Source organism: Delphinus delphis, chromosome 14 (assembly GCF_949987515.2).
Source record: "Delphinus delphis chromosome 14, mDelDel1.2, whole genome shotgun sequence".
NCBI classification, from domain to species: Eukaryota; Metazoa; Chordata; class Mammalia; order Artiodactyla; family Delphinidae; genus Delphinus; species Delphinus delphis.
In genome coordinates, this window is record NC_082696.1 from 27119343 (window position 1) to 27146160 (window position 26818).

At 39.2% G+C, this 26818-nt stretch overlaps 1 protein-coding gene across 2 annotated transcripts in view; it reads right to left on the reverse strand.

The window, feature by feature from the left end:
* PDE7B (phosphodiesterase 7B) overlaps positions 1 to 26818 on the reverse strand; it is a 221742-nt gene that overhangs the window by 12159 nt on the left and 182765 nt on the right. The window contains exons 6-10 of one of the 2 annotated variants that reach the window (XM_060029923.1): positions 25270 to 25370; positions 23697 to 23828; positions 8376 to 8467; positions 3209 to 3353; positions 1149 to 1245 (exon numbers count right to left, since the gene is read on the reverse strand). In XM_060029923.1, the coding sequence (XP_059885906.1) occupies positions 1149 to 1245; positions 3209 to 3353; positions 8376 to 8467; positions 23697 to 23828; positions 25270 to 25370 (567 nt within the window). Of the gene's footprint in view, positions 1 to 909; positions 1246 to 3208; positions 3354 to 8375; positions 8468 to 23696; positions 23829 to 25269; positions 25371 to 26818 lie in introns of those variants that run through there. The other variant, XM_060029922.1, reaches the window with a different exon arrangement.

Genomic DNA, 26818 nt, shown 5'->3' on the forward strand with positions numbered 1-26818 from the left:
CTCGCTATGCTATTTCCATATTTTCTGTATCTTATAGTAAAGAAAGTATTTATCTTATCTAACCTGAAACCTCCTTGCTCTAAGTTCATCATATTTCCTTTTGTTTTTCTCTCAGTGGAGATTTTATATCATGGGCAAGTAGAACTGGCCTTTTGTTTTCTAGCCACTCGCACTCAGTTGAAGTGAAAGGACACAGAGAGGGAGCTCCATGAGTGCTTTTACTCAAAGGAAAGAGATGCGGAGCACAGCCTGCTGGTCCCACATGAACCCTATCCGTTCTGCTTTGTCTTCTGTCTTTGGGACCATCTCAGTGTCGCTGACACATCTTTCTACGGAGGCTTCTCCAAAAGGCTCACTGTTGCTACTTGACCTCCCCACAGAACTGGTATGTGGGACACTTCAGGCTTTATTTGTTCTCAGCCTCTCAGACCTGATCCTGTCACTAACATCAGGGCACTGTTGTGCCTGAAAAAACATCCCGAACACTGAAACCGGGCCTGAAGAAACAAGCTGTGTTTAAAGGCCAAGATCCCACCCAACATCAAGATCCTGCTGTTAATTCACTGCTTTACTTCTGAATGAGGTTAATCTCTTAAAATTTATACCCTAACTTGGGGCCACTTGTCTTTTCACTGTATATATTTGAGAGGACGAACACTGGCCAGCTGTGCTCTATTTCATTATTCACTTTATTTAAGAAAGTGAGGGAAAGGAATACAAAAAAAGTCAAAGTCCTTCTGTCAGAGTGGAAAACATTGATCCCAAATGGCATTTAGCCTTTAGGCTGTGCTCAGCTCATAAAAATGAAGGTCAGAGTAAAAATCAAACAGTCCTGCACATTCTTATATCCACAGAGAAAAACCATTAACAAATTATATATATATATATATATCCCCCTTTTGCTCATTTTTACTGTACCTCATTATTACCTGTTTCCATGGTAAATCAGTGTTATTTATTAATATTTTCAAGTTATTTCCAGAAAAGGGCTGGATGGTTCGCAAGAGGGTTAAAAGAGAAAGGCTGGGATAATAACGAGTTGATGAAAGAACAAATGTCATGATAGATGATCCATTCCCTGTTTTCTTAGGATAAATGCCTGAAAGGAGAAGGGGCAATGAAAAGTCAGCTGTCGGGTCACTACTAACCTTGCCTGTAGAATTCTTCACAGACCCTTTCACTCCATTGCTTGCTCATCTCCCAGATTCTACAAGGATTGCAAATGTCAGCACACTTCAAGGCAATCTGAGAAATGACAGGGCAGGGAGAGAGGGTCAGAGGATGATCTTTGAGCAGCAAATGCACCCCAAGCCCAAGGGGCCATCAGACCTGCCAGTCGGCCTCATGGTACCAGTCCTGTATTTATAGAGGCTTCCCTGACGTGCCTCTTCAGGAAAACAGCACTTATTCATCACGGCACAAAACCTTCATTCAGAACTCCCACTTTATAGCAGTGAGAAGGAGAGAAGAGCCATCGTCCAAGGACACGGAGCTACCTGGAGGAGACTTGGGGCAGGCAGGCCAAGGAAAGCCGTGGCCTGTTCCTGCTGCTCCACTCCTTGTGGGCAGGGAGGCCGCAGGGGCCCCAGCCAGGCTCAAGTGAGATCATTGGGACCTCACTCACTCTCACAGTGGCCACACTGACCGAGTCCATACATTAAATTATTTGTGTTTGCATTTATATGCCCGTGTCTGTGTGAACAAGCTCAGACTGTCAGCCAGGGAGCTGAGTCATATCAAGCCTAGGAGTGTTTGGTTTGCAGGGATAAATCTGGGCCTTCTTGGCTTTGCTCACACTGTTCTGCATCTGGGATACCAGCTTTTGTCAGAGCTGCTGACCCTAGGAGGGTTTCCTTGGATTTCCAGAGAAATAAGTTCTCCCCCTTAACTACCAGCTGCAAAGAGCCCACTGCCCAGATGGGCTTCTGGTGGCGTGCCCGTCCATCAGCAAGGTCTGTTGGTTTGGACCGAGTTCTTTGGGATCATAGAACTGCTAGCAGTGCTGGGGTCTGGGAGAGCCTGAATCATATTAAGTTGCAAACCTGGTTGGTTCTTTATTTCCTGGTGAATGGGGACACCAGTACATGTTGGAGTAGGTCAGGGGCAGAAGTCCTCTCCAGGTTCCGCCCTTGAGGGATTCGTGTGTGTTAGCAAGCTTTCCTTTTGAAATGCAAGTGTCCAGGCCAAATCTTTCAGCTAGTCACAACTAGGCTTGAGTCTCTAAAATCAGGCGTCTGTGGCACTCAGGGACGAGAAGACTAGTTTGGGAAGAAAGATGGAGGGAGATACAGTTTTACAGCTGGGAGGAGGGTATTTCCTTAAAAGGATGGAGCAGTTGGACAGCTTCCGAAGGCAGCCTGAAGGCATGGAAGGGAAGAAACAGTATGGTTCAGTCTCCCACGTGCAGGTCCACGTCCGTGGTTAAAGCTGGCCTATCTAGATGCATCCAGGATTCACCCATTCAGTCTTTTGTGCCAAAAGGAAAGAAGGAAAATGAGAGAAAATGGAAGATCAAGCAAAAGGCTCTGGTTTGGATACAGCAGGTCAGACTTCTGCTTCCAAGGTCCACTTCCCATCTTGTTCTTTCTTAACTTTCACAAATGGCTTTTTGCCATGGAAGGAAGCAGAAAGGGTTGGGCTTGATATGATTCAATGCATTCAATTAAACTTAAAATCATTTATTTATTGCTGCCTAAAAATGGTAAGACTAGGTAAACACGTCTGAGCCTCAGATGAAAATATGAGTTAAGGTAGTAAAAGGAAGGAAAGCAGGGTTTAATTAAATAGGCTTTAGGTAGAGGAAGGATACTCGTTTTTCAATTTTCGTTAGTACTATAGTTAACATAATATACTTTTGTATTAAAGAAACAGTTTTCCACATTGCACAGGTGTGACAGTGATCAGCTTTATATCAAGGCACAAAATGTGGTAGATTCTTACTGCATGCAACTACACAACTCCGTTGTGGTGAAGCAGTTACCAAACAAGGAAAAATGAGATATTATCAACTTACTGATGTGAAACCCAGATTTTACTTGCTTGGAAACCACTTAAAAATTTCATGTCTCAAAGTTTTTAATAAAGTAGGTCACCGCTCTAGCTTATACCATGGGAGATATTTCTTCTCAGATGCATTAAAATGATGGATCGTGTCCTTAAGTGTTATACCCAGTGAGGGTAATGACTTCTTTTTGTTGTTGTTGTTTACCTGAAGCATAAAGTGCCTGTCGTGTACATCCTCCAGGCTTAAGTCTTTATTGTGGAGGTGAGCTTTCAATCTGGTCAAAAATTCATTCTGTCTGTTGATGTCTGTTGCCAAGATCAAGGAGCCCAGCTGCTGTTCAATATTCTGTCTGCATCCACAAGAATGAAAGAGAAAACACACACACAAAGCAAATTCCTTTGAGGAGGGTGATGGATTCTGTCATCATCAGGTGGCTTGGACTCTCATTTCTGCCTCTGATTCTGTTTATTACACAGAATCCCAGTCCTTGCAGCCCGAGAGTGATTCTTTCACCCACCATCGTTTCTGTCCTTGGATGGGATGTATGTCAAGGACTGGACAGAGAGATTGAAACCATGGGTGAACAGAGTTGTGGCAGTTTATACATTCCCATGGTTCCTATGGGTGGGAAGATCGAAAGCCAACGAGAAATGTATGCTTTAAGGAGGACCCAGAAAGACTCACAGAATCACAGGCATTTGAATTGTGCTTTTTATAGAGTTCAAACCAACTCAAACTTTAAGATTTGCATGGGGAGAGAAATGGGCATGATAATAGTAACAGTAATGAAGACAATAATAGCGACTGATTCTGTGGAATGGAAAGACCCATCAAGGGGACAAAACTGATAGGTTGGAAAGAGATACTGGAACTTAAAAAAAAAATCACAGTTGATTAAGGCACCATTCAAAAGCAGTGGTCAAGCAATATATTGGTCAACAGATGGTATATGGAAAATGGGATATTTTGGAAAACTAAAACAAATCAGAGCTTATCCTCACATATGGAAAGTACTCAATGGGAGGAATATCCGTACCTATTTTTAAAATTCACCTTTAAAAATGAAGTATACTTAAGTAGAGAGCATAGAGTACACATATACAATTTAATGAATAAATATCAAATAAACATCTTACAATCACCATCCAGGTCAAGATCGTTGCCTGCCAGTACCCCAGAAGGTCCTCATTGTGTCTCTCATCCAACCCCACCTCCCCTCAACCCCTGAAGTAACCACTCTCTTGACCTTTGTTTTAATAATTTCCTTGCTACTTATAACAATTTTACCACCTGTGTATGCATGTTTAAATAATACGGTTTAACTTTAACTGCTTTCGCACGTTAAGTTATGTGATAAGTATCAGTTTGTGACTTGCTTCTTTAGCCTAACATTTTTGAAAGTCACCTAAGTTGATGTGTGAGCTGTCATTCGTCCATTTTCTTGATTATATTGTATCCTATTGTAGGACTATACTTCAGTGTATTTATCTGTTCTACTTTTGATGGTAACTTGAGTAGTTTCTAGCTTTTGACTACTATGGAAAAAATGACACAATAAACACCCTCATGTACCTCCAGTTACACATGTGCAAAGTTTCTCTAGGGACTATATCCAGGAATAAGATTATTGGATCAGAGATGTTCATCTTCAATTTCTTTGATATTGCTGATTATTTCCAAAACAGTTGTATAAATTTACACTCCAAACAGTAATAGATGAGGTTCTCATTGCTTTATAGTCTTACACTTTACTTTTTTTTTGCCCATTTGCCAATGTCACGCAACTCATTATAATCTTAATATGAATTTCCTTGATAACTAATGAGGTTGGACATATTTTCATGTGTTTATTGGCCATTTCTATTTTTTTGGTGAAGTTTCTATTGTAGTCATTACCTACTATTCTATAGGGTGGTTTCTGTTTTGTTTATTGCTTCTAAGAGTTTTTAATATATTTTCAATAATGGTCTTTTGTCACTTATGTGTTGCAAATATCTTCTCTCACTCTGTGGCTGGTCTTTCTGTTTTCTTTATGATGTCTTTTGATGAAAGGAAGTCTTAATTTTTAATATAGCTTAACCTAAAAATATTTTTATTTAGGTTAATATTTTTCTCCTATTTAAGAAATCCTTCCTACCTCTGATGAAAATATTCCCTACATTATATTCTAAAAGCTTTATAGTTTCATCATTAACATTTCTGTTTTTAAGCCACATACACATCTTTAATCTACTCCTGGACATTAGAAATAATCTCAGAAAACAGGCAATTCACAAAAGAACTTTAAAATGTTCCCAAAATATGAAAAGATATTAAATATTCTTAGTATAACAAAAAATATTAAAACAGCTATGTGATACTATTTCCCACACTTTTATTGGCATGGATTAAAAGCAACTGCTAAATAATATGATGAATTAATGAATGATTGTGATACTTAATGCTGTTGACGATATGGGGAAATCTTCCTTCTTATTCTCTGTTAGCCAGAGTGTAAACTGGTGCAGTGTTCCTGAGGGTAATTTAGGAATTAGTGTGAAAAGCAATAAATATAAATAATTTGACCAACAGTTCATCTACAAATTTACTATGAACATGTTAGTAAAGATACAGTTAGTAAAGATATATGTTATGAGAATGTTTATCCTATTGTTTAAAATAATGAAACATTCTAGGGAGAAAAATATCACAAGAATTCATAAATAGGAGATTGGTTAAATGAACCATGTTACAAGCATACTATGCAATTATTTCATATGATGATGTATAGCTATATTTATTGACATGGAAAAATACCATGTTTTATTGTTATGTTTAAAAACAGGATACAAAGTATGTAAGACATGATCTCTATGGTCATAGAGAAGAATTTGGAAAGACATATAGGGGAATTATGAATGATTTTCACTTAAAAAATAATTTTCAATATTGTATGAATTCTTTAAAAATATGAATATTTATTAAATTTATAACCAGGAAACATAACTATTTTAGTTAGGTGAAATATTTCATGAACCAGGTTAAAAGGCAAACTAAAAGCTTCAAATAATATTTACAACATATAACAAATGGTTACTGTAGTTAAAATACAAAAATTTCTTACAAATGAATAACAACACTCAAAAGAAAATAAGAAAAGATCAAACGCAAAATTTTGTTCTCTAAAGAAATAACAGTGGCCAGTAAATACATGAAAAATTTTTAGTCTCATTTGTTATCAATGAATCTCTCTCTCTCTCTCCTTCTCTTTCTTTCTTTCTCTCTCTCTCTCTGTCAAATCTGCAAAAACAGGTAGATGCAGCTTTTTGGAAAAGCAATTTGATAGTATACAACAAGAACCTTAAAAATTCACACCTTTCTTTCTGATCAATAACTCCTAACCACAAACAGTTTCTGAGAAGATAGAATATCGTAGTTTGGGATAAAAATATATGTTTAAGGATGCTTGTTAAGCATTATTTGTAATGACATAAATTTGGAAATCATCTAAATTCCCAACAATAGGCAATAGTCAATACAATTTGATGCAATGGAATGCAGTACTTTATTTTAGCAGCAGGTTTAATGATATGGAAAAAGACCTTTACAGTAAGTGAAAAATAGCAGGACATACACTGTATGAGATAACTTCCCCATTTCTTTAAAATATAGTTGTACTGAAAAAAAGACTAAAAGGAAACAAACCAGCCAGGTTAACATTTGCTATTGCTGGACTGCCGGATTACCGGTAATCTCATTTTTCTTCTTCCTATTAGGCTGAATCATATGAAACTGCCAATATTCTACTGTTCTGGGCTCTCAAAAACAGCAACTTCATATGGTGCAAACTAATACTTTTCTGATTTTTTCCTTAGTGTGTATGGTTAACCTGTCTTTCAGAATCAGAAAAATGATTTGAAGGCATTTACATGAGGATAGGATACTCACTATGAGTAGGATGACCGTAAATTTCATTATAAAGTCCTTTCACGTATACTATTGCATAACAGTTTTTCTTCTAGCAAAAGCAACTTATAACACTATGTTCCACAAAAACATATAAAATATAGTATTTTTATTTGGAATCCATAGGGATGAGTAGAAGTATCTTAGGAAATGAATATTAATTGAGCAATGAGCAGGATTAAGGAGGGCGTTACAGGGACAAATCTGGTCCCAGGTTCCTCCTCCCTTTTTCCTGTTGTTTTATTCCTTCCTGTCTCCTTCTCCTTCCTTCCCTTCTTCTCTCTTTCTTTGGCTTCCTTACCATTCACCTCTTCCTTCCTCCTCCTTCTTACTTGATTTTTTGCTCTAGTTTTTAGTTCTCTTTGCACTTAATTCTTTCGATCTTTGCAATGTATTGTTTTAGTAAGAGGCACGAGTTTTTATTCCATGTGTGAGGATTGGTTTTATTTGGTTTCGGGGGTAAAATGTTATCAGAATTGAAGTTCCTTCCACAAATTCCACTTTCTTCTGGGTGCTAGGGAACAGCATGAGATAGAATCAGCGTGCCAGGGGTAAACGTGCGAGCCCAGAGCATCCTGCCTGCTTTACCGAGAGACACCACGTGGTCCTTGACCTTAAGTTTTCTGCCCTTCAGAAACATGGTACAGGGATCTATTTACTTTTTCCCTCCTAGCTACCCTGGGTTCTGTGCATTTGAATTAAACAGATAGGAATTAGCGGTGACCTTGGAAGACAGTGCAGCAGCTAAATTAAGGCCAATATGGTACAGCAGCTAAACTGAGGCCAGGTGGAAATGAGGCCATGGTCTTAGATTTAGTAGGACTCGACCTAAATACCCGGGCTAACAAACAGTGGACCAGGAAACTAGTATTTCCCTTTCTGTTTAAAATGCAAGAGACATAGGTAAATTCCTGGTGAAAAAAATTGCTGGGGCCAATTCAGTTACTTAACAAAAGACATTTTAGAAAAGAATTCCTGACTTCTCCTTTTGCTAAGACTGGCAATAACAAAACACGCTTTATTGAACTAGGCTTCAATCTAGCTTGGGAACTCCTGTGTTCCTTCTTGATAAATATTTATTATTTGGATCTACACAGGAGGACAATTTTGCTAACATAAAAGACAGGAATTTGGCAAAGCACAGCGTTGATGCCGAAGAGTGTGAAAGCTGAGAGCTGTTTATTATCTCTTTTCCTGACGTTAGGTCCTACACTCTCCAGGCCCTTTCAGAGTTCACAGAGGGATTCTGGTTTCTGGGTTGCTGTAACTGACACCGCATCTCCTCTGATAGGCAACCAAGGCAGCACGGGCCCGGAAGCACAGCGGGCTGGCTCCCTGCCATTAACCCTGGCGGTCTCAAGCCCAAGAGAAAGCGGCTTATCTCTAATGTGTGGACATCGGTATGTTTCATCTCTACGTCACTTACGTCATTTCCTTTGGCAAGTGAGCCAGAAGTCTTGATTCTCGAAGCATGCCGATCGTAGATCGCCAGTGGTGATTCTCTAGCACAGACATATTCTAGAAAGAAAGAAAATTAAAACTATAAACGGGGGAGAAGCCAGATACCGATCTCTGAACACAGCTCCGTGGAGGCCAGTATTTTCCCTCTGGCCAGTTGGTACCTGATGACATAGAGGCAGAGCAGAAATACAAAATAAAACAACCGCAGGCCTATTCTCAAGGCTATAATAATAGTGTGTGTGTGGGTCAAGGCCCCGCTGACCTTCCACCAGAGGGCTGAATGCGGGTCTATTTCTAGCAGCCGCAGTCCTGTCTCTGTCTGGTTTTGAAAGCGCATTCAGGTAACAGTGTAGAAGAAAGAAAGTGAGGCAGTAACAGTAGGTAGTAATGGATACCGTAGGGCTATGTGCATAATATAATCCCAAATCACACTACTCAACAGAACAGAGGCAGGCCTCACAACCTCTGGTGTGATATGTGCCCCAGTCAATGCAGTCTTGTTTTGGTGGCTTTGTGGTGATTTATTATTGTGGACACTAAAGTCTGAGAACCACTGTCAGTAATCTTCGTGATCAGTATATCGGCACTTAGCCCATTAGGTCTGGGTTTGAATCTACAGTTGCTTCCTTGTTCGACTATCTTGATATTTCTTCCTTTGTGGAAACCTCTGCTACATCCAATCTCTCCTTTGACCTTAAGTATGCTGCCTGTCTGAACATTAGCTAACCATTTAAATAATGAATATTTCTTACAACCTATTGTGTTTTGTTCTATATTAGCAAACATTATGGCCTTACCACTGACTTCATTTACAGAGAACAGAACTCTCCTAGTCCCCAAGAAATCTTTTCCCTTTATTTTCTTATTTATTTATTCATTCTCCATTTTATTTCAAGAGGTGTTATAAACTTATAAAAAATACGGGAAGATAGCATTTATTAAAAGTGAGGCTAAATTGTCAAGGCATGGAAGCAACCTAAGTTTCCATCAACAGATGAATGGACAAAGAAGATGTGGTGTATATACATACATATATATGTGGTGTGTACACACACACACACACACACACACACACACACACACACACAATGGAATACTACTCAGCCACAGAAAATAATGAAATTGTGCCATTTTCAGCAACATGGATGGACTTGGAGGGCACTATGCTAAGTGAAATTAGTCAGACAGAGAAAGACAAGGACAGAGACATCACTTATATGTGGAATCTAAAAAAAAATACAACAAACTGGTGAATAAAACGAAAAAGAAACAGACTCACAGATGTAGAGAATAAACTAGTGGTTACCAATGGGGAGAGGGAAGCGGGGGGGGGGAATGTAAGGGAAAGGGATTAAGAGGTACAAACTATTATGTCTAAAATAAGCTACAAGATATATTGTACAGCACAGGGAATATAGCCAATATTTTGTAATTGGCTATACTGGAGTATAACCTTTAAAAACTGTGAATCACTATAGTGTACACCTGTAACATACAATATTGTATATCAACTATACTTAAGTTGAAAGAAGTAGGGGGCAATTGTGTGATTCTGCTTATATGAGGTACCTGAAATAGTCAGATTCAGATTCATGGAGACAGAAACAATGGAAGTTCCCAGGGGAGCTGAGTGAATAGGGAGTTATTGGGTTGGCCAAAAGGTTCGTTCGGGTTGTTCCACACCATCTTCCGGACAAACCCGAACGAATATTTTGGCCAACACAACATTGTTTTGTGGGTACAGAGTTTCCGCTTTGCAAGATGAATTCTACAGCTTGACTGGGGTGATGATTGCACAACAGTGCGAATGTACTTAGTACACTGAATTGTACACTGAAAAAGGGCTAAGATGGTAAATTTTATATTATGTGTATTTTGCCACAATTTAAAAAAAGTGAGGGGGGCTTCCCTGGTGGAGCAGTGGTTGAGAGTCCGCCTGCCGATGCAGGGGACACGGGTTCGTGCCCCGGTCCGGGAAGATCCCACATGCCGCGGAGCGGCTGGGCCCGTGAGCCATGGCCACTAAGCCTGCGCAGCCGGAGCCTGTGCTCCACAACGGGAGAGGCAACAACAGTGAGAGGCCCACGTACCGCAAAAAAATTAAAAAAAAAAAAGTGAGGGGAAAGAAGGAAGGAAAATAATATGGAGACTGATGGAGCCAGGACAGACACTGAAAACTACTCCATCATTATGCAGCCCCACTCTTCTTGCCACTATATCTGTGCCATCCGTGTAATGCTCAACTTCTTCAGCAAATGGGAAAAGAGAATCCCCCAGGAGTGACACAGTCTAGGGTCTATTAGGAAAAAACAAGTTCAAGAAAACTGCAACTATTCTTGGTTCTAAAACCAGGTCATGATTTCTCCCCAGGACTTTGTAGAATGAGTTTCACGAGGCGGAGTCTTATTCCAACTCTCTGTACAGGCTGCTCTATTGCCATTCATTTCTCTTTGCCAAGGAGTCATTATTCCTTATGCACCACTTGACCAGGTTTGAACCTGTGATGGATTTTGTTACTTTTATCAACCAGTCTATTATCTCCTTTTGGGCATGAGCTACACACAGCAAAAGACAATGTTTATGAGAAATAACATACTAGACTAATTTGTTTTGATTGTAAAGATTTATGAGAGCAGAGAGTGATAGGTTAGTGTGATGTAACAGATGTTCTATCCCTGCTGTGACATTTAATTCAGTCACTCATGAGCATTCACTTGCAAGACTAATTCAAGTGGATGTGACATGAGTGCCCTCACGTGAGTTTTTCAAGGGGCCAGAAAACTGTAACAAGACCTAATGATAAATGACGCCATATCCCTGTTGAGTGGAACAAAAGCGTCTGGAGAATTGTCTTAAGCATTGTTATTTATGCCAGCCTGACTTAACATCTTCATTAATAATCTTCCTGAAGACAGAATAAACGGATACTTGGGAAATTTGCTGGTGAAACCATATTTGGAGGTTAGCACCAGAAAAATGGGAGGAAATGGAGGGGGCCTGGACGCTGGCACAGAATAAAAGAAAATAGCATACATATTACAAACACAACCTTTCATGGAGCTGTCATTATAAATAAAGTATGTTTTGGCCAGAATTGTGTTGGAGGTAGGGGTACTCCACTGGATGCAGAAGAAGAAAATAAGAGAAGTTTAGGGAGGGGGGATTAACATTTCTGAAGCACCCACTGTGTGCCAGGCCCTTTACATGATCTCATTGAATTCTCACATAACTGTCTACTGTTTTAATCATTAACTCACAGCAAATGAAACCCCAGGTTTCTCTGACAGGCCACATAGCTTAGTCAGTAACTGAGAAAGGCCTTCAACCCAGGTCTGCCAGGCGTCAAGACCTAAGCTTTGCACACCTCCACTTGCTGTCTCCTAAGAATTACCTCTGTTCACCCACATCCAAGCATTCAGAGGCCTGACATTTATAAACTGATGAACGCCTACAGTTATACTTAATTTTCCCCCAAGTCATCTATAGTTGCTGCTTTAAAAGTCAATGGTTGATTGTTTTAATTAGATGTTAGTTTCTAAATCCACACTGGAATCTTTGCACATACCTCCAAATTTGGTGTCACTTCAAAAAATCTTGTAGTTTGAGTGTGTTATGAGTTGAGGAGATTTAGATTGTCTTGGGGGAGAATTCATCCTTCAGCCACTCTCGACTCTCACATCTGAACAGTCTCTGAGTTCTGTTGGTTCTTCCATCATGGCGTCTCTTATACCCATCCCTTCCTTTCACTGAAGTGACCATATTTTAGTGCTTTATTATCCTTAATTATCCTTCCTTCTATTCATCCTCCCTACAACTTCCAGAATGTGACTTGTTTATTTGACAAAATTTTTTACCATCTCCCTAATCATTGGTTGAAATATAAACTAATATTTTTTTGAACACCTCCTAATATGCCAGGTGCCATGGCAGGCACTGGGGGTCTAAAGGTGAATAAGACAAAATTGCGGCCCTCAAGGAGCTCACCTAACTTCAATATGATTGTGCCATCTGCCTTCTCCCATGCCCTGCTCCAAACTCTACCTTGGTGTCCCATCAGATAAATTAAGCTTAACTCCTTAGCTCGGCATTCAGTGCTCCCTATAAATTGTCCCAACTATCATTCTGTTCCTATATGTTTGAGATAATTGAATACCTTTACCTTTCCTTTCCTACAAAGGTCTTATAGTCCAAATAAATGACACCATATTAATAAAACTATAACTTATTATTTACATTATTAAATTATTAATACATGAAAATGTCCTTTCCTTTTGCCACTTTCATGCCTTTCAAGGTAGTTTATGTTCCTCAAACTCCTCTATGTTTCCTTATCAAACTAAAACCTGTCTTCCAAAGTCCAATTCAAACACTCCATCCACAAAGCCACCCGGAATGAGTCCAGTTGGAGGCGAACTTGCTCTCCTCTGAGTCCTATAGCTCTTCTTCTCGGCATTCCTCAAGTCCTGAGGCCAGTTGGTCTCAGTCCCGTTGATGTGTGTGACAGTTGTGTATGTACTTCCTGTTCTTCTTACTAGATTATAAACTGTATGTGAGCAGGAACCCTGCCTCGTTCCTTTTGTATCCACTCAACTGTGTGCCTTGCACAGAGAAAGTGCTTTCTATTAATTTGCTAAGTATATAACTGAACAAATTACTTGATTTCATTCAGCAGACATACTGGACACTTAACTATGTTCCAGGCACTGTGATATGTGCTTGGAATATATCAGTGAACAAAAGAGACAGAGAACTAGAGGTAGCAGGGATAGAGAGAGATAGATAATAAACAATAAGCACAAGAAATACTTTGGGAAAAAAAGTATAGCATCCAGAAGATAGCAAATGCATGGAAAGAAGGAAAAGTAGAGCAGAATAATGGGGATTTGAGAGTCTTTGGAGGGGTGGGATGGGGAAGGTAAAGTAGTCAGGGTAAGAGGTGAGATGAGAGCGAAGACTTGAAGGTAGGAGGGAGCTCACCATGCTGATGAGGGAAGACTGTTCCAGAGAAAACAGCTGAAGTAAAGGCCCCCAAAGGGGAGCAAACAGCTGTGAGGTCCATGTGCAGCGAGGGAAGAGAAGTATGGGTACAAGGAGTTAGAGAGGTAATTCGATACCAGATCATGTGAGGTCTTCCGGCCATTGTAAGGATTCTGATATTTACTCTGAGAGAAATAAGGATCCACTGCAGAAGTTTGGGAGGAATGAAATTATATGGCTTAACCGTAAGTAAGATCACTTTGGTTGCTATGTTGAAAATAGACTTTGGTAGGGGATAAGGGTAGAAATAGGTGTAGAAGGTGGGGGGAGAGGGCAGTTATCCAGGCAAAAGCTGATAAAGGCTTGGACGAGGAAAGTGGAGGTGGTGAGATGGTTGATTTCTGGATCTGCTAGGATGGCTCAGTGTTTAGAGGAGTCTCATCATTGTCCAGAATAAAGATAACACTTCCGAGTCTCCTTTACAGCTAAGTGGAATCATCAGGCTAAATTCTGACCTATTAAATGTAAGCAGAAATGTTGTGTGGGATTTTAAGGAAAGTTGTTTAAAGGGAACTGTTTCATCTGGGAGAGGCTTCTTTGGCTTTATCCCTTCCTTCCTTCTCACTGTCTGGAATGCAGCAGGAATGGCTAGAGCTCCAGCAGCTAGCTGGGCAATGAGGACAAGTGTCATACCCCAGTGATAGCAGATTGAAGAACTGAAAGGATCTTGGGTCACTCATTCTTAATTTTGTGAAGCCACCACGCCTGCCCTGGACTGCCAGTATCCAAACTTCTTTTATAAAGGATAGAAACAAACTTCTACCCTTGTTTAACTCACTAACACACCACATTATTTAAAGTTGCTTTATTATCTTCCATATCATCCCAAAAGAGTTGATAAAAAGACCTTTTCAATGTCTTAATCTAGAATAATGCTTGGTTTTTGCATAAGAATCTTAATAAAGAATTTTATAACTAAAAAAGAGTGAGGTGAAATCACCTTAGTAAAGTCTGAAACGCACGCGTGGGCTCACGCGCATCTGCGCGAGGGCACGCACACACAAACACGCACTTCTTATTCCTGAGATCAAACATTGCCATCTACTAGGAAAGACTTTCCTGGTTCTCCAAACAGAACTGACAGCTCCCTCTTCTAGCTCCCCATTCCCAACCCAAGCTTCTATCCTACTGTCCAAAACACCTTATAACAACTTTGTTCACTGGCCTTGCTCCTACATATAAGTAATTTTCACATGTTTTGTTCATTTACTCTTAAAATAGTCTTGAAAAAATTATAGGTCTTGAAAAAGCATAGGTCTCCCTATGCTTTTAAAAATTGATATCTAAAATCACAAATTTCTACGGTAACAAAAGATGTAATAATGTCTTGCGTTTTTGTGAATATTGGTGTTTTAATATAAAATCATTATATAACTCTTATGCATTAAATGTATCTAAGGGAATCAAAATACCAATGGCATTTAATACCTATTAATCACATGTTTAATGTGATTAATTTATTTATCACATTATAAATAAATTATAATTTATAATTATATAACATGAATAATTATATAACATGAATAATTTATTTTTTAAGTCAAAAATTTTAAATTGATTTTTTCCCTCTAGAACTTACATTTCCATTCTATTTCCCCATAGAATTTTATTTTAATGCAATATATTTTGATGTGTGAAATTCTTTCATCATCACCCAATCATATCTCTCTGAAACAAAAATAAGTATTGATATATAAATTGAATCTTTAATTTAACAAATTTACTTAACATCAGGCTCTAAGTAGTAAATATTTTTCCAGCTTGGGTTTACAGTGCAATTGCTATTGGTAACTAATTGATGAAAATACACGTATACTGCAAATTTGGAAAACATTATGCTTAAGAATAAAAATGTTTTGGGACTTCCCTCGCGGTGCAGTGGTTAAGAATCTGCCTGCCAATGCAGGAGACACGGGTTCAAGCCCAGGTCTGGGAAGATCCCACATGGCGCAGAGCAACTAAGCCCATATGCCACAACTACTGAGCCTGAGCTCTAGAGCCCGCGCACCACAACTACTGAAGCCCGTGTGCCTAGAACCCGTGCTCCACAACAAGAGAAGCCATCGTAATGCACACCGCAATGAACAGTAGTCAGAAATAAATAAATAAATAAAAAGAATAAAAATGTTCTGACAATGCATTTATTCATGAGATGGCTGGGAGCATTATAGTACCTCAGTTATAGGAGATTTCCTTGAATATTTTTAGTTGTTCCTTTGGTATTTTTTCACACTGGGGCAATATACAATATTAGTGCAACTGGAGCAAGATGCAATACGCAGAATGGATAAGAGATACGTCTTTCTTTTGTACGGTGGGAACAGGGTAACTGTGAAAGAGGAGTGGAAAGTAGAACTGGCTTGACTGTCCTGCAAGCACATTCCAGGTAGTTCAGTTTGAGGAGCTGAAAATGAATGCTGTTAGCACTATTCATGCCTGTGTACTCCTGGGAAAGTCTTCGCGTATCCCCACGGGCACACATGCCCGGTTTGAAGCTGCTGCCATACATGGTTGCCATTGAGAACAAGGAGCATATCTTATTCATCTTTGTGCACCAGTATGTGGCACAGTGCCATCTAAATAAATATTTGCTGAATGGATACTAAGTCATTAACCTCCAAACCCCCAAAGTTCCGTAACTGCAAAAGTTTAAGTAATTGTACAAGTACCAGAGTCCTGTTAATTTTTTAGTCAATAGCTGATAAAAGCCAGACTTGGAATCTCCTGCTGTGAAATCGTTAGACTCAGGTAAAAGTCAAAGAGCTTTTACAATTATTATAGCAATGGGCTCTCTCACTGTTCGCTCACAGATGACCAGGATCAGGTAAACGATTCCAGAAATAACATATATCAGATAGCATTTGTCAATTGCAAGGTAAACAAATAGGAAGATCATTATAAAGAATTTTCCACGATGCTTCTCAGTCTTCATGGCGTACTCTTGTTGTAGGGAAGTAATAATGCAATAATTAGCACAAGTACCTACTAAGTGGACAGTACGGGGATGTGCTTTCTCGTCTGTGTGCTGCTGTCTCTCAGATTTCCCCTCTGGGTCCCTGTGTGTGCTCACTGTGGCCAATATTCCTCATTTTTCAGTGTTCCTCAGGTTCTGTCTTTCTTGCTGCATGGGTCCAAACCGTGCGTCTATCCGTCTCTCCATCCATCTATCCATCCACTTACTCATCCAGCAAACGTCCCACCACCCAACGAATATTCACTAAAGGTGAGGACTGTGCCAGAGGCTGAGGATACAGCAGCGGACGAGGTAGATGCCTAGACGCTCGCAGGCGATGGGGGATATGGACGTCTAATCAGGAAATGGCAGTTTAGAGAGAGAAACGCCGTGATAGGGGAAGTAAGAGAGGGCTGTGAAATCATATAGCAGGGGCATGGAAGATGGATTTTTAAAGAAAAAGAAGGCTTTCAGGAGGAAGATCTGTCCAAGTTGGGATCAAAAGGATGAGTAAGTTAGAGAGGAGTCCGGGAATGCAGGCAGTACAGAAACTATAGCACTGCCATGGTTACATTTCATTAAAACAGGCGGAAGGAAGAAGAGCACGTGTGTGAAGACCTGGAGCGTGAGGGACACTTTATACCTTCCCTCCCTGTTTTATTTAGTTTTTAATCATTAGAAATGATCACTTTCAAACATACTACATATTTCACTTATTTTCTGATTCCCCTAGTAGAAAGCAGGGATTTCTATTTGTTTTGTTTATCTTCTGTACTGCCAGCACTTGGCACATATGTCGGCTCTGGGATTCTGAGAGCGGTTCAGACTGGATGATGCATAGAGCCTGGGAGAGTAACGGTGGGAAGTGGAACTGGAAAGCGTAGTGAGGGTCAGATCATAACGAGGCTTGTAAACTGGGTTAAGGTATTTGGACTTAACCCCGAGGGCAATGGGATTTTAAGCAGGCATCTAAGTGTCACAGTTGAGTTTCAGGAAACTCATTCTGGCTGCACAGTGGCGGAAGGGTTGGAGACAGGCAAGGCTGAGTGTAGATGACAGGATGAAAGATGATGGTGCCCTGCTGCTCTAGGGGAGGATCTGGCATGAGCAGGCTGGGAGGTACTGGTATTTCATAGGCAATGGCCAAATTATCTTTGTCTTTCTTAAGAGGGAGGTGGCTCTGCTCCTACAGACTCACTGGCTTTCACAGCAGCTCAAAGACCAATATCAGCAAAAGGTAGATTGAAAAAAAGAAGATGCTCATCAGAAATGCTCATGGAGATCTGAACATAGGACGAGATGAGATTGCTTTAATAGCCATTTAAATCCCAGCACTGTTTTGGAATCCCACAGTAGGTACAACATCCCTCTACTTTCAGAAGCAGCAGCTCAGCAATCTCACATCATTCCAATGAGAATGTGTTCTAGTGTCACAAACTCTTCATACCTGTAGTTTTATTAATAAGAATAATCTTCACTGTAAAGTTGAGAGAGTAAGCATCCACCTTTGTGGCAACAAAACCTACCAGAATTTATTTTGAACAAAATAAAACTCTTCACATCGCTACTGCAAAACCTTTATTTCCCCTTTTATCTGAAATAATCAAGTATTTTCCACCCTAAGAAAAAAACAATCTCTTAGTTCTAGAATAACAACACATCTGGCATTTAATAAACCACCAACACAGGTTTTCAAGTTAAACCGAGAGTCTCTTTGTCAAAGAGAATCTGGCAGAGCAGATTTGCTATCATACAGAGCAGCTTTAAACTGTTGTTGTTTTTTTCTATTTACTGGACACTTTCTTTGATTAAAATACTTAGAATGACGTTGATAAACTGAGTCTGGTGTACAACAAGACTCAGAGTCAATTATACCTTTTAAACCAGTGGAGGCAGGAAGAAAAACAACAACAGGAACATAGTCTGTGTTTTCATTTTTAATTGCTCACGAAACCGGGAGGCAAGACTCCAGAAGATAATGAAGTCACTGAGTTCTTCCCTAACAAGCCCAGTGGTCTCCTTGGTAATGCTGCAAGGGCCCCAGCCCCGGAGGTCTCAGAGGAACAGAAGCTCCTTGAGTCCTAAACAAGAGCTTGGCCCTTGAAGAAACTATAGCACTGCCATGTTTACTGCCTGTTGGAAGATGTCTTTCTCTTGTTTGATCTGCATCTGCTGAAGACACTGCTCTCACAGGAAGCCCGAACATTGACTGCTGTCCACGGGGCGGGCCTGTGTTCGGATCAGGGCCATGGATGTGCCACATGCCAGCTACCTCACTATGAACAGTGGAAACTTTGTGAAACAGAAACTCAAATTTGAACCTCCTTTTTACAATTTTCACTCCACTTTCCAAAAACACCTTTCATGAGACAGAAATCATGAGGTTACATATAATCTTTGCAATTGCTTGTTTGAGTAGAGGTTATAGGACCATATGGAAGGAACATGTCTTCTGGCTCTAACTTCATATTTATGGTGCAGAGTCATTAAGAATAAAAAGTGGTTAAAAATGCTGGCCTCTTCTAAGTGCTTGTGATAAGTGACCAAGAAAAATGATTATAAACTTCTGCAAGACAAATAGAGAATGTAATAAATACAATGTTTCATGGAACAACTAATTATTAATTATTTTATTCATTAGGTTGTTCTGTCACTAGTTAATATGTAGTTGGACTCTATCAAAAGGAATTAACTTTTTTATATGGTTTATTACAAGATATTGAATATAGTTCCCTGTGCTATACAGTAGGTCCTTGTTGTTTATCTGTTTTATATATAATAGTTTGTATCTGCTAATCCCAAACTCCTAATTTATCCGTTCCCCCCGGTTCCTCTTTGGTAACCATAAGTTTGTTTTCTATGTCTGTGAGTCTGTTTCTGTTTTGTAAATAAGTTCATTTGTATCATATTCTAGATTTTAAATTGAACTGAAAGCAATTCCTTTTGCAATTGTAATAAGCAATATCATGTCTGATTTAATGGTTACTTTGCAAAACTGCTGAACCCACATGTTGGAGGATTGGAGGGTGGAGGGACAGAAAAATTCTCAGCTGTATCTCTCACATCCTGTTAGGTACACTCAGTCCACCACGGACACCTGGACTGCTTCCAGTCTGATGAGAGTGGTGCCAGGTGGAAATGCCTTTATGGTCTTCATGTTGAACTTGGGTTGGCAGTTCAGCTAGTGAGTCTGGCCCAGACAGAGGACAATGGGAGAGAGCCCTTTAACTTGGCCTTCACTCCAGCTGCCCTGGCCCTCTCTTTATCTCAGGGCAGAAGCACGGGCTGGGTCTTATGCAGTGATCTTCTTATTTATTAGAACTAAAAGAGCACAGCCAACAAAAGGAGGGAGAGGAAGCCCTCTTCCATTTTATCTCATTTATAGTAAGTCTGGATTGTACAAAGTCACGCACAGGGTGTTCTCAAAGCCCCATAATTCCTGGCACATCTTCTTGGCTATTCTCGACCAAATGTGTGTTCATGTGCATGTACAGTTTTTGTATATATATATATGTATATATATACACACACACATATATTACACAATATATGTATATGTATTGTGTAATATATATGTATATATATGATGTGTATATATTTTTTTTCACTCATTATCACAGTTCTTAATATATTCTGGATCTATAACTCATTTTAAAATATAAGTCATGGATCCTCTCCCTAGAAAAATGTGTAAAGGTACGTCGTCTGAAAATCTGCATATAGTTTCCTGAAAGCTTATTTATGTCTCAACCAACAGGCCCTTGGTAGGCTAAAAGGCTGTATTTCCAAAGATTTTAAAGTATCATGTGTTGTTAATGATCTTGCTGAGTTGATATTTTATGTAACACGATTTTTTTTTCTTGAAATTGAAAACCTAAAGAGTTATGCCAGTTCTTCACTGACAATGTGAAATGATTTTCTGACCCAGATCACATTCTGTACAGCTAACCTACAGTGTCTACAAAAGGGAGAATACACACTTCATCATAACATGCCCAAGTCATTGAACAGAGAGCAGGGGCCATTCATGACAGGACTATATTCAGCTCAAGGACACAGAAACAGTCCATTTGCAGTTACTCTGGAGTTGTGGGTTTTCATCCCCAAAGTACACCAGTTTATGCTGCCTTTGGTGTCACACTCTCTGCCCTGCTACTCAAAATGTTACTCACACTTCAAGGCCCAGTTTATATTACTCTCCCTCCATGAGGTTGATTTTTGTTTTTTGTTTTAATTTTTTTTATTTCCAGAAACCATCTGCAGAATCAATTTCTCTTTCGCCTCTGTCTTCCCGTCACATTTTGTTTGTAGCTAACTACCGTAGAGCACTTAGCAAAGGCTCTCCCACCTTAAGCTATTGATACATGTCTATAACCCTCCTGTCTCCCTCACTGCGATAGGAGAACCTGGAGGCGAGCTCTTACTTTCCTGCACATCACAGGTGATCAGTATGACTTTTAGAGGCAGTATGTGTGGTGCTTAGGCACATGTGGCTCTGGAGATAAAAGTCTTGAGTTCTAATTCCACCTCTGCCATTAATTAGCTGTTTATTTTCAGGAAAACCCACTTGGATTTCCTAATAACCATTTTCCTCTTTCTGGAAAATAGGTATGATGACAGTACCCACCTAACCGGGCTATTGTGAAGATTAAATAATATAATAGATAAAATCACTTAGCCCAGTGTTTGAATCATAGTAAGTGTTGAATAAAGGTTAGTTATACAATTCATTGAACTGAATTTTAAAGGGAATTTTCTTTATCTTTTTGGAGCTCCTTCATATAGTTAATAAGAACGGTATATAGCCAAATGTAAAAGCCATCATATATATATTTTTGGACAAAATTAAAATCTCATATTATTTTTAAGTCCTCTTAACAATTTTTACTTTAATATGTAAAGTCCCAAGTTGGCTGATAAAATTTCATCTTTTATACTAGCCAGCTCTAGGATATTGGAAGTATCTTTATGACATTAAGTGATAGTGGTTTGCCCTCAACACTGTTCCTAAAACTTAGAGACATGGATCTCTAGCCTCCAAGAGCACCTAAGACCATTTGAGCAGGGGACTGATGAAGATAGTCTCTTGAATGTGGTTTTTGAGTCCTATATGCCAGCTTCTGTCTAGTCATTATCAAGAGGATCCTTCTCTTTCCTATCGAGCATCAGGCCAGACAATTCAGATGGATAAATTCACTGCTAGAAAAAAAAAATAGCTCACTTTATTGTTGTAACATCTTTGGATACAAAGAACAGCATGGGGAAATTTTGTCTTCAGAGGCTTTAAAAAAAAGTTGTTTCTAGGTATGTATACAGAGATATCCATGCGTATCTTTGGCTCTAACTCCTCTAAACTTTTTCAAACTGGGATTAAGTTTTCTTGGATTTTGCACATATTGAGCATCTGAGTTTGAACCAGTGTCCAAGGGCTGGGATTATATTTTATTTATCTTTGTACTCCTAGATCCTAGTATATCATCTGATGCATGCAATCAATAGTTGCTAGTTCAAAATATACAAGACTGTATGTTGTGTTGAAAAGGCTGCAGAATTTGGTTGTATAGGAATGTTTATTTTTAACAAAGAGATTAAATATTATCAAAAATTATCTGTACTTCAAAAGTTTGAGTAAGGAATCCATTTATTTGAGAACATTTTTAGTATATGAACAAGTAATTGCAGTATCTTTCTTTTGAGAATCAATTTTTGTTAATTAGCAGTGAGTAGTTAATGAAATTCTACATTCTTGGTTTTTACATCTTTAACATCTGGCATATTTCTTTCTGACTTTCTGCCTAAATGTGCATTCATTACGTGTTTTATATACACTACACGTCAAAGCACAGCTTTATGATCCTTATTTTCATACAAATCAGTCAGTAGCAGTACATACTCTCTTAAACTCCATTGATGTGATCTATTTGATGATAAGAAATTAGAATTAGGTAAGCATTTACATTATATGGAAGTAGATCAAGTAGCCAGTCTTGTTGCTTGATTTTCTTTATTTAATTAAAGACATTTGAAAAGTCAGAATTAAAATATGACAGGAATAGAAAATCTATTTGGGAGCTCTCAGTTCAGTCATTCATTTGTTTTCCCCTGGTCAAATTTTTAATGTTTTCCCCAAGCAATAAATTTAGCTTCTGAGACTGTTTAGAAAGTTTACTTTTCATTTTATTTGTTTAGTTTTCAGCTCATCATCAAAAGTTTTTCTAAATTATGTCACCCTGTCCCCTCTTTATGGTCATTTCTATCCCAGCTCCAGGTGCTGGCTGACAGACCAAGAGAGCCGAGTGCTGAATTATGTCCCAGGGGATCCATAAACCTTGGAATGACAATTCCTACCTGGACCAAAAGCTAATCAACTGGATGGAAAAAAGCTCTGTTTCATGTTTCAGTTGTACTTTATCCTCAAGCTGCACTGTTTTGTATAACGCAACTGTTTTACGGGAATCCTTTAGAAATTCTTCCCATACTGAATTTTTTCAAAAGATGCACTAAAATTGAGATCAATGACTCCTTTGAATGCAATGATTTTGTTAATGACAACCAAAGGTCTCCCCCAAACCATGTTGAAAATTCTGGGAATAATTCATTTATGATATAGGGTTATAATATCTGAAGTAATATCATAGATAAGAGTTCTTTGGGCCAATCTACTCGTGCTGTTGAACAATTTTATAACAACAAAGTACGCCTATTGTCTTCGATAACATACCTCTGACTCAGAGGCCAAAATGTTCAGAAATGGCCCTGGAGAATATAGCCAATATTTTATAATAACTATAAATGAAGTATAATCTGTAAAATCTTTGAATCACTATATCGTATACCTGAGACTAGCATAATATTGTAAGTCAACTATGCTTCAATAAAAAAATAAAAACATGATTAAAAAAGAAATGGCCCTAGAGACGTAAATCTGAATTAGGATTGCACCTGGTAGTATCATTTATAGAAGTTCTACGAGGACTGGCTTCAACTGGCCATTATATATTAGATGGTTCCTATGGAGACAGATAGTCTCAGACCATGAGACAGTAGACTCAGGAATCCTGTTTGACTTAGAACAATTTCAAACCTGCTTCAGAGCAAATTGAATTCCTTGGATATCCTTGTAAACCAATTTAATCTTCCCTGGGGGACACTCTGAACCTATTTCAAACCCATGCTCTTTGGCTGTGGTCATCATTGAGGCTGACCCTGAATGAAGGCTATCTCCAAGGGTGAGATTCAGGCTACAGCACTGGGCCTAAAGCAGTTAACCATATTGTATCATGTTGGCTCCCTTACCTGATACAGGTTGGCAAGGTGGTGGTTTGTTTTGATCAAAAATGGCTGGTTTACCCCTGGATGGTCAACATCGTGGGCTGCGGCAGCCAGCAGTCCAAGCATGATGTCCAGAGGTGTGAGGGAGCTGGCGAGCTGTTAAAGAATTGAAAGGGGAGATTGACTGGTGTGTTTCCAAAAATAGGTTAGCATTTGTTTTGGCTAAATCGCACTGAATGAATCATCATAGTATCGTTCAGGCCTTTCATCCAGACCTTAACCTTCTGAAGCTGTCAATAAGGTAATAAAACCATGGAATTGCAGGAATAAAGAAAGGGCTGTGAGGAAAGGAATTAAGCAACTCAAATTGTGTAGCTCATCCAGGTGGCCTCCCCTTCCTGCTGCTACTGTCTTGTTTTGTTGTTGTAGTAGTATTACCTGTTGGCAACACTGCTCTATAGTGGGCGGGGAGAAGGCAGAGTCTAAAATCAGCCTTGCTCCTAGGAAAGCTGTAAGTGAAGGAAAAAGCTGAAGCCAAAGCGATGGAAAAAATCCCTTGTGTATTTCAACCATCCAATATATCACTGCCACTTCTTCGAATATGAAATCCACAGTGGGCTGAATTGCAAAATTTGCATATTTCTTCAATGTGTAATAAATAAAGTGGGGAAATGTGTGAGAATCTGTCTTTTTTTTTTTGGCTAGCTAGGAAAACAAGCAGGAAAATGGGAATCTAGTGTTAGCTTTAAATACACAACTGTGCAATCTATGCAATTTTCAAATTACTTAGGGATTAAATAACAAAACCTTTAATGTCTTTGGGATATTTTATAAGGATGAGGCATACCCAGTTTTGTCTTGGGAATGCCTATCTGGCATCTGTATATTTAGTGGTTGATGTTAAAACTGATTGAACTAAACAGAGTCTTGGACTGAGATATCATTTTCCTTGGATGTCCAGGGTTGGATAACCCTAAAAAAAACCTCATCCTGTATGTTTTAACAGCTAGGTTTTATATGGCTAAGAAATGCCTGGGTTTTAAGTAACGAGCATTACTATAATGTTTTAAATTTTGGATTAATATTTTGCATCTAGGCATATTTTTAAAGAGGTTTTTGATGCTCACAATTTCTCTTGGGCCTGAATCAGGATGCCTAGTTGCCTCAGAAGGAAATGCAGCTGAGTCTTGAGGAGTTTTAATTCTATTTGTTGATCAAAAACCACGAGGTGGGAGACTTCCTAGAAAAGTTCAGTTCTGGTACTGTTTGTGGCAAAGGTTCAAGGCAAAAGCAGCTAACTTTTGTGATGGTTGAAGACATCTAGGACGTAGATTGTCATAGAGAGGGTTGTTTTCATCCTAATGCAGCCTTGAAAATATATAAATTATGAAACAGAACCTCTGAAAACTTACATCCTCTTTCATGACTATTATACAGTTTTCAGAGCTGATGCTGAAACCTTAATAGAAGCAATATGTATTCATGCTATAAATTGGCCCATAACCCAGTCGCTCTGATATGTCAGGTGATCTGGGACCCGGCAGGTAGTTTACATGGCATTTCCAGATGGCCGAGGAGGCAGCGGGTCTTGCCTTACCTTTGGCTCCTTTAGGTAGCAGTGCATGGCCTGGGTGACGTCGGCTGCGTGAACAGCATTGTGATAAGGGTTTTGGCTGTGGTAATCTTCTTGAACCATGACTAGGAGGTAAACAGATAACTCAATCAGCTAAACACAAAGGACATACTAGCTCAGACTTATTGAGGGTCCCTTTTGCTTAAAAATAACAGTGTCTCCAAAGTGTGCAGCCTGGGGATGCTTTAGAAATGGACACGATTTGCCAGCTTGGCAGTTCTACTGGGTTGATTTCAGTGGAGAAGGAGGGGGAGGGAAGAGGGAAGAAAGGCTAAAAGGATTTGTGAGGCCCTTGGGATTCCTCACCACCTTCATAAATCACCCCTCTCTGGCATTCATGAAGGCTCTCATTCATTGGAAAAATAAATATGTAGGAAAAGGGCAACTTTATTTCACACTATAGTTTAATTATTTAAGTTTGCTGCCATTTAAGAATAATGTGCCAATAAAAGAGGTTTCCTTTTAAAGAGACCTACTCTCATCCAAAGGTTGCTTTATCACTTAAGTAACAAATACTGACCAAAGCAAATCTGGGGATTCTTCAGGCAGAAATTCATAGATCCAGCTGAGGAATCCTTGGATTTATTTCTATCTTATTCAGATTAAATGATCATCTTTCTTGCCCTTCCAATCTAGGGACCGGAGTGTTCTTGGAACCAAATAGAGACACAAGGAAGGCAATTTGAATTTGCTATTTACAGAAGCTACTTGCCTGCTTCAGCTAATAACTAAGGCAATGTCTAGGATGCAATATATTCAGTGTGTATAGAATGTCCTGGCTTTCAAGTGTGGCTTTGTTCTCTCAGCCCAGCTATGACTCTGGCTCTGGATTCCAGTGTTATTTCTGTCATTGAATCTTTGCCTTTTCCCCATGTACTCTGGGTGCATACACACGTCCAAAGTATCTGTGCTCTCCCTCTTTAGACAAATCAAGATTATTTGGCTCTATTCATGGCCATTACTTTGCTCAATCAATCTGAACACAATTAGCTTGAGGTTATCTGTGTTTCTGGAATGAGCCATGCTCTGGCTTGTTTCCAGTATTTCTGTTGTGCCACATGTACCTTTTAATCAGCAGGTTTATTTGACTATTATATGAACCCTGGCTCTATTACTTATCTGTATTGGGCAAGTTACTTAACCGAAAGTTTCCTCCCTTTCCTTCTCTATAAAATAGGGATAACAACAGCTCTGATCTCAAAGAGGTGCTGTAAGGATTAGATGTGTTAATATATGCAGGTTCTTAGAAGACTTTCCAGCACATGTAAACACTACATAAGCCTGGTGGTTGCTGCTACTCTTGTTACCACCATCACCATTATTTTATCCTTGATGCGTCAAGTCAGCTTCCAAATGCAAAGCACTGCCATGTGCCAAGTCAAAGAAGCCAGGAACACACTACGAGGCAGAGGAAAGTCATTTGGTGACTAAAAATGTGCCCTGGATAATTCACTGGAAGATAAATAAGAAGATGCATGAAGTCAAATGAGATCTGGGGCTGCTTCTTGATGAG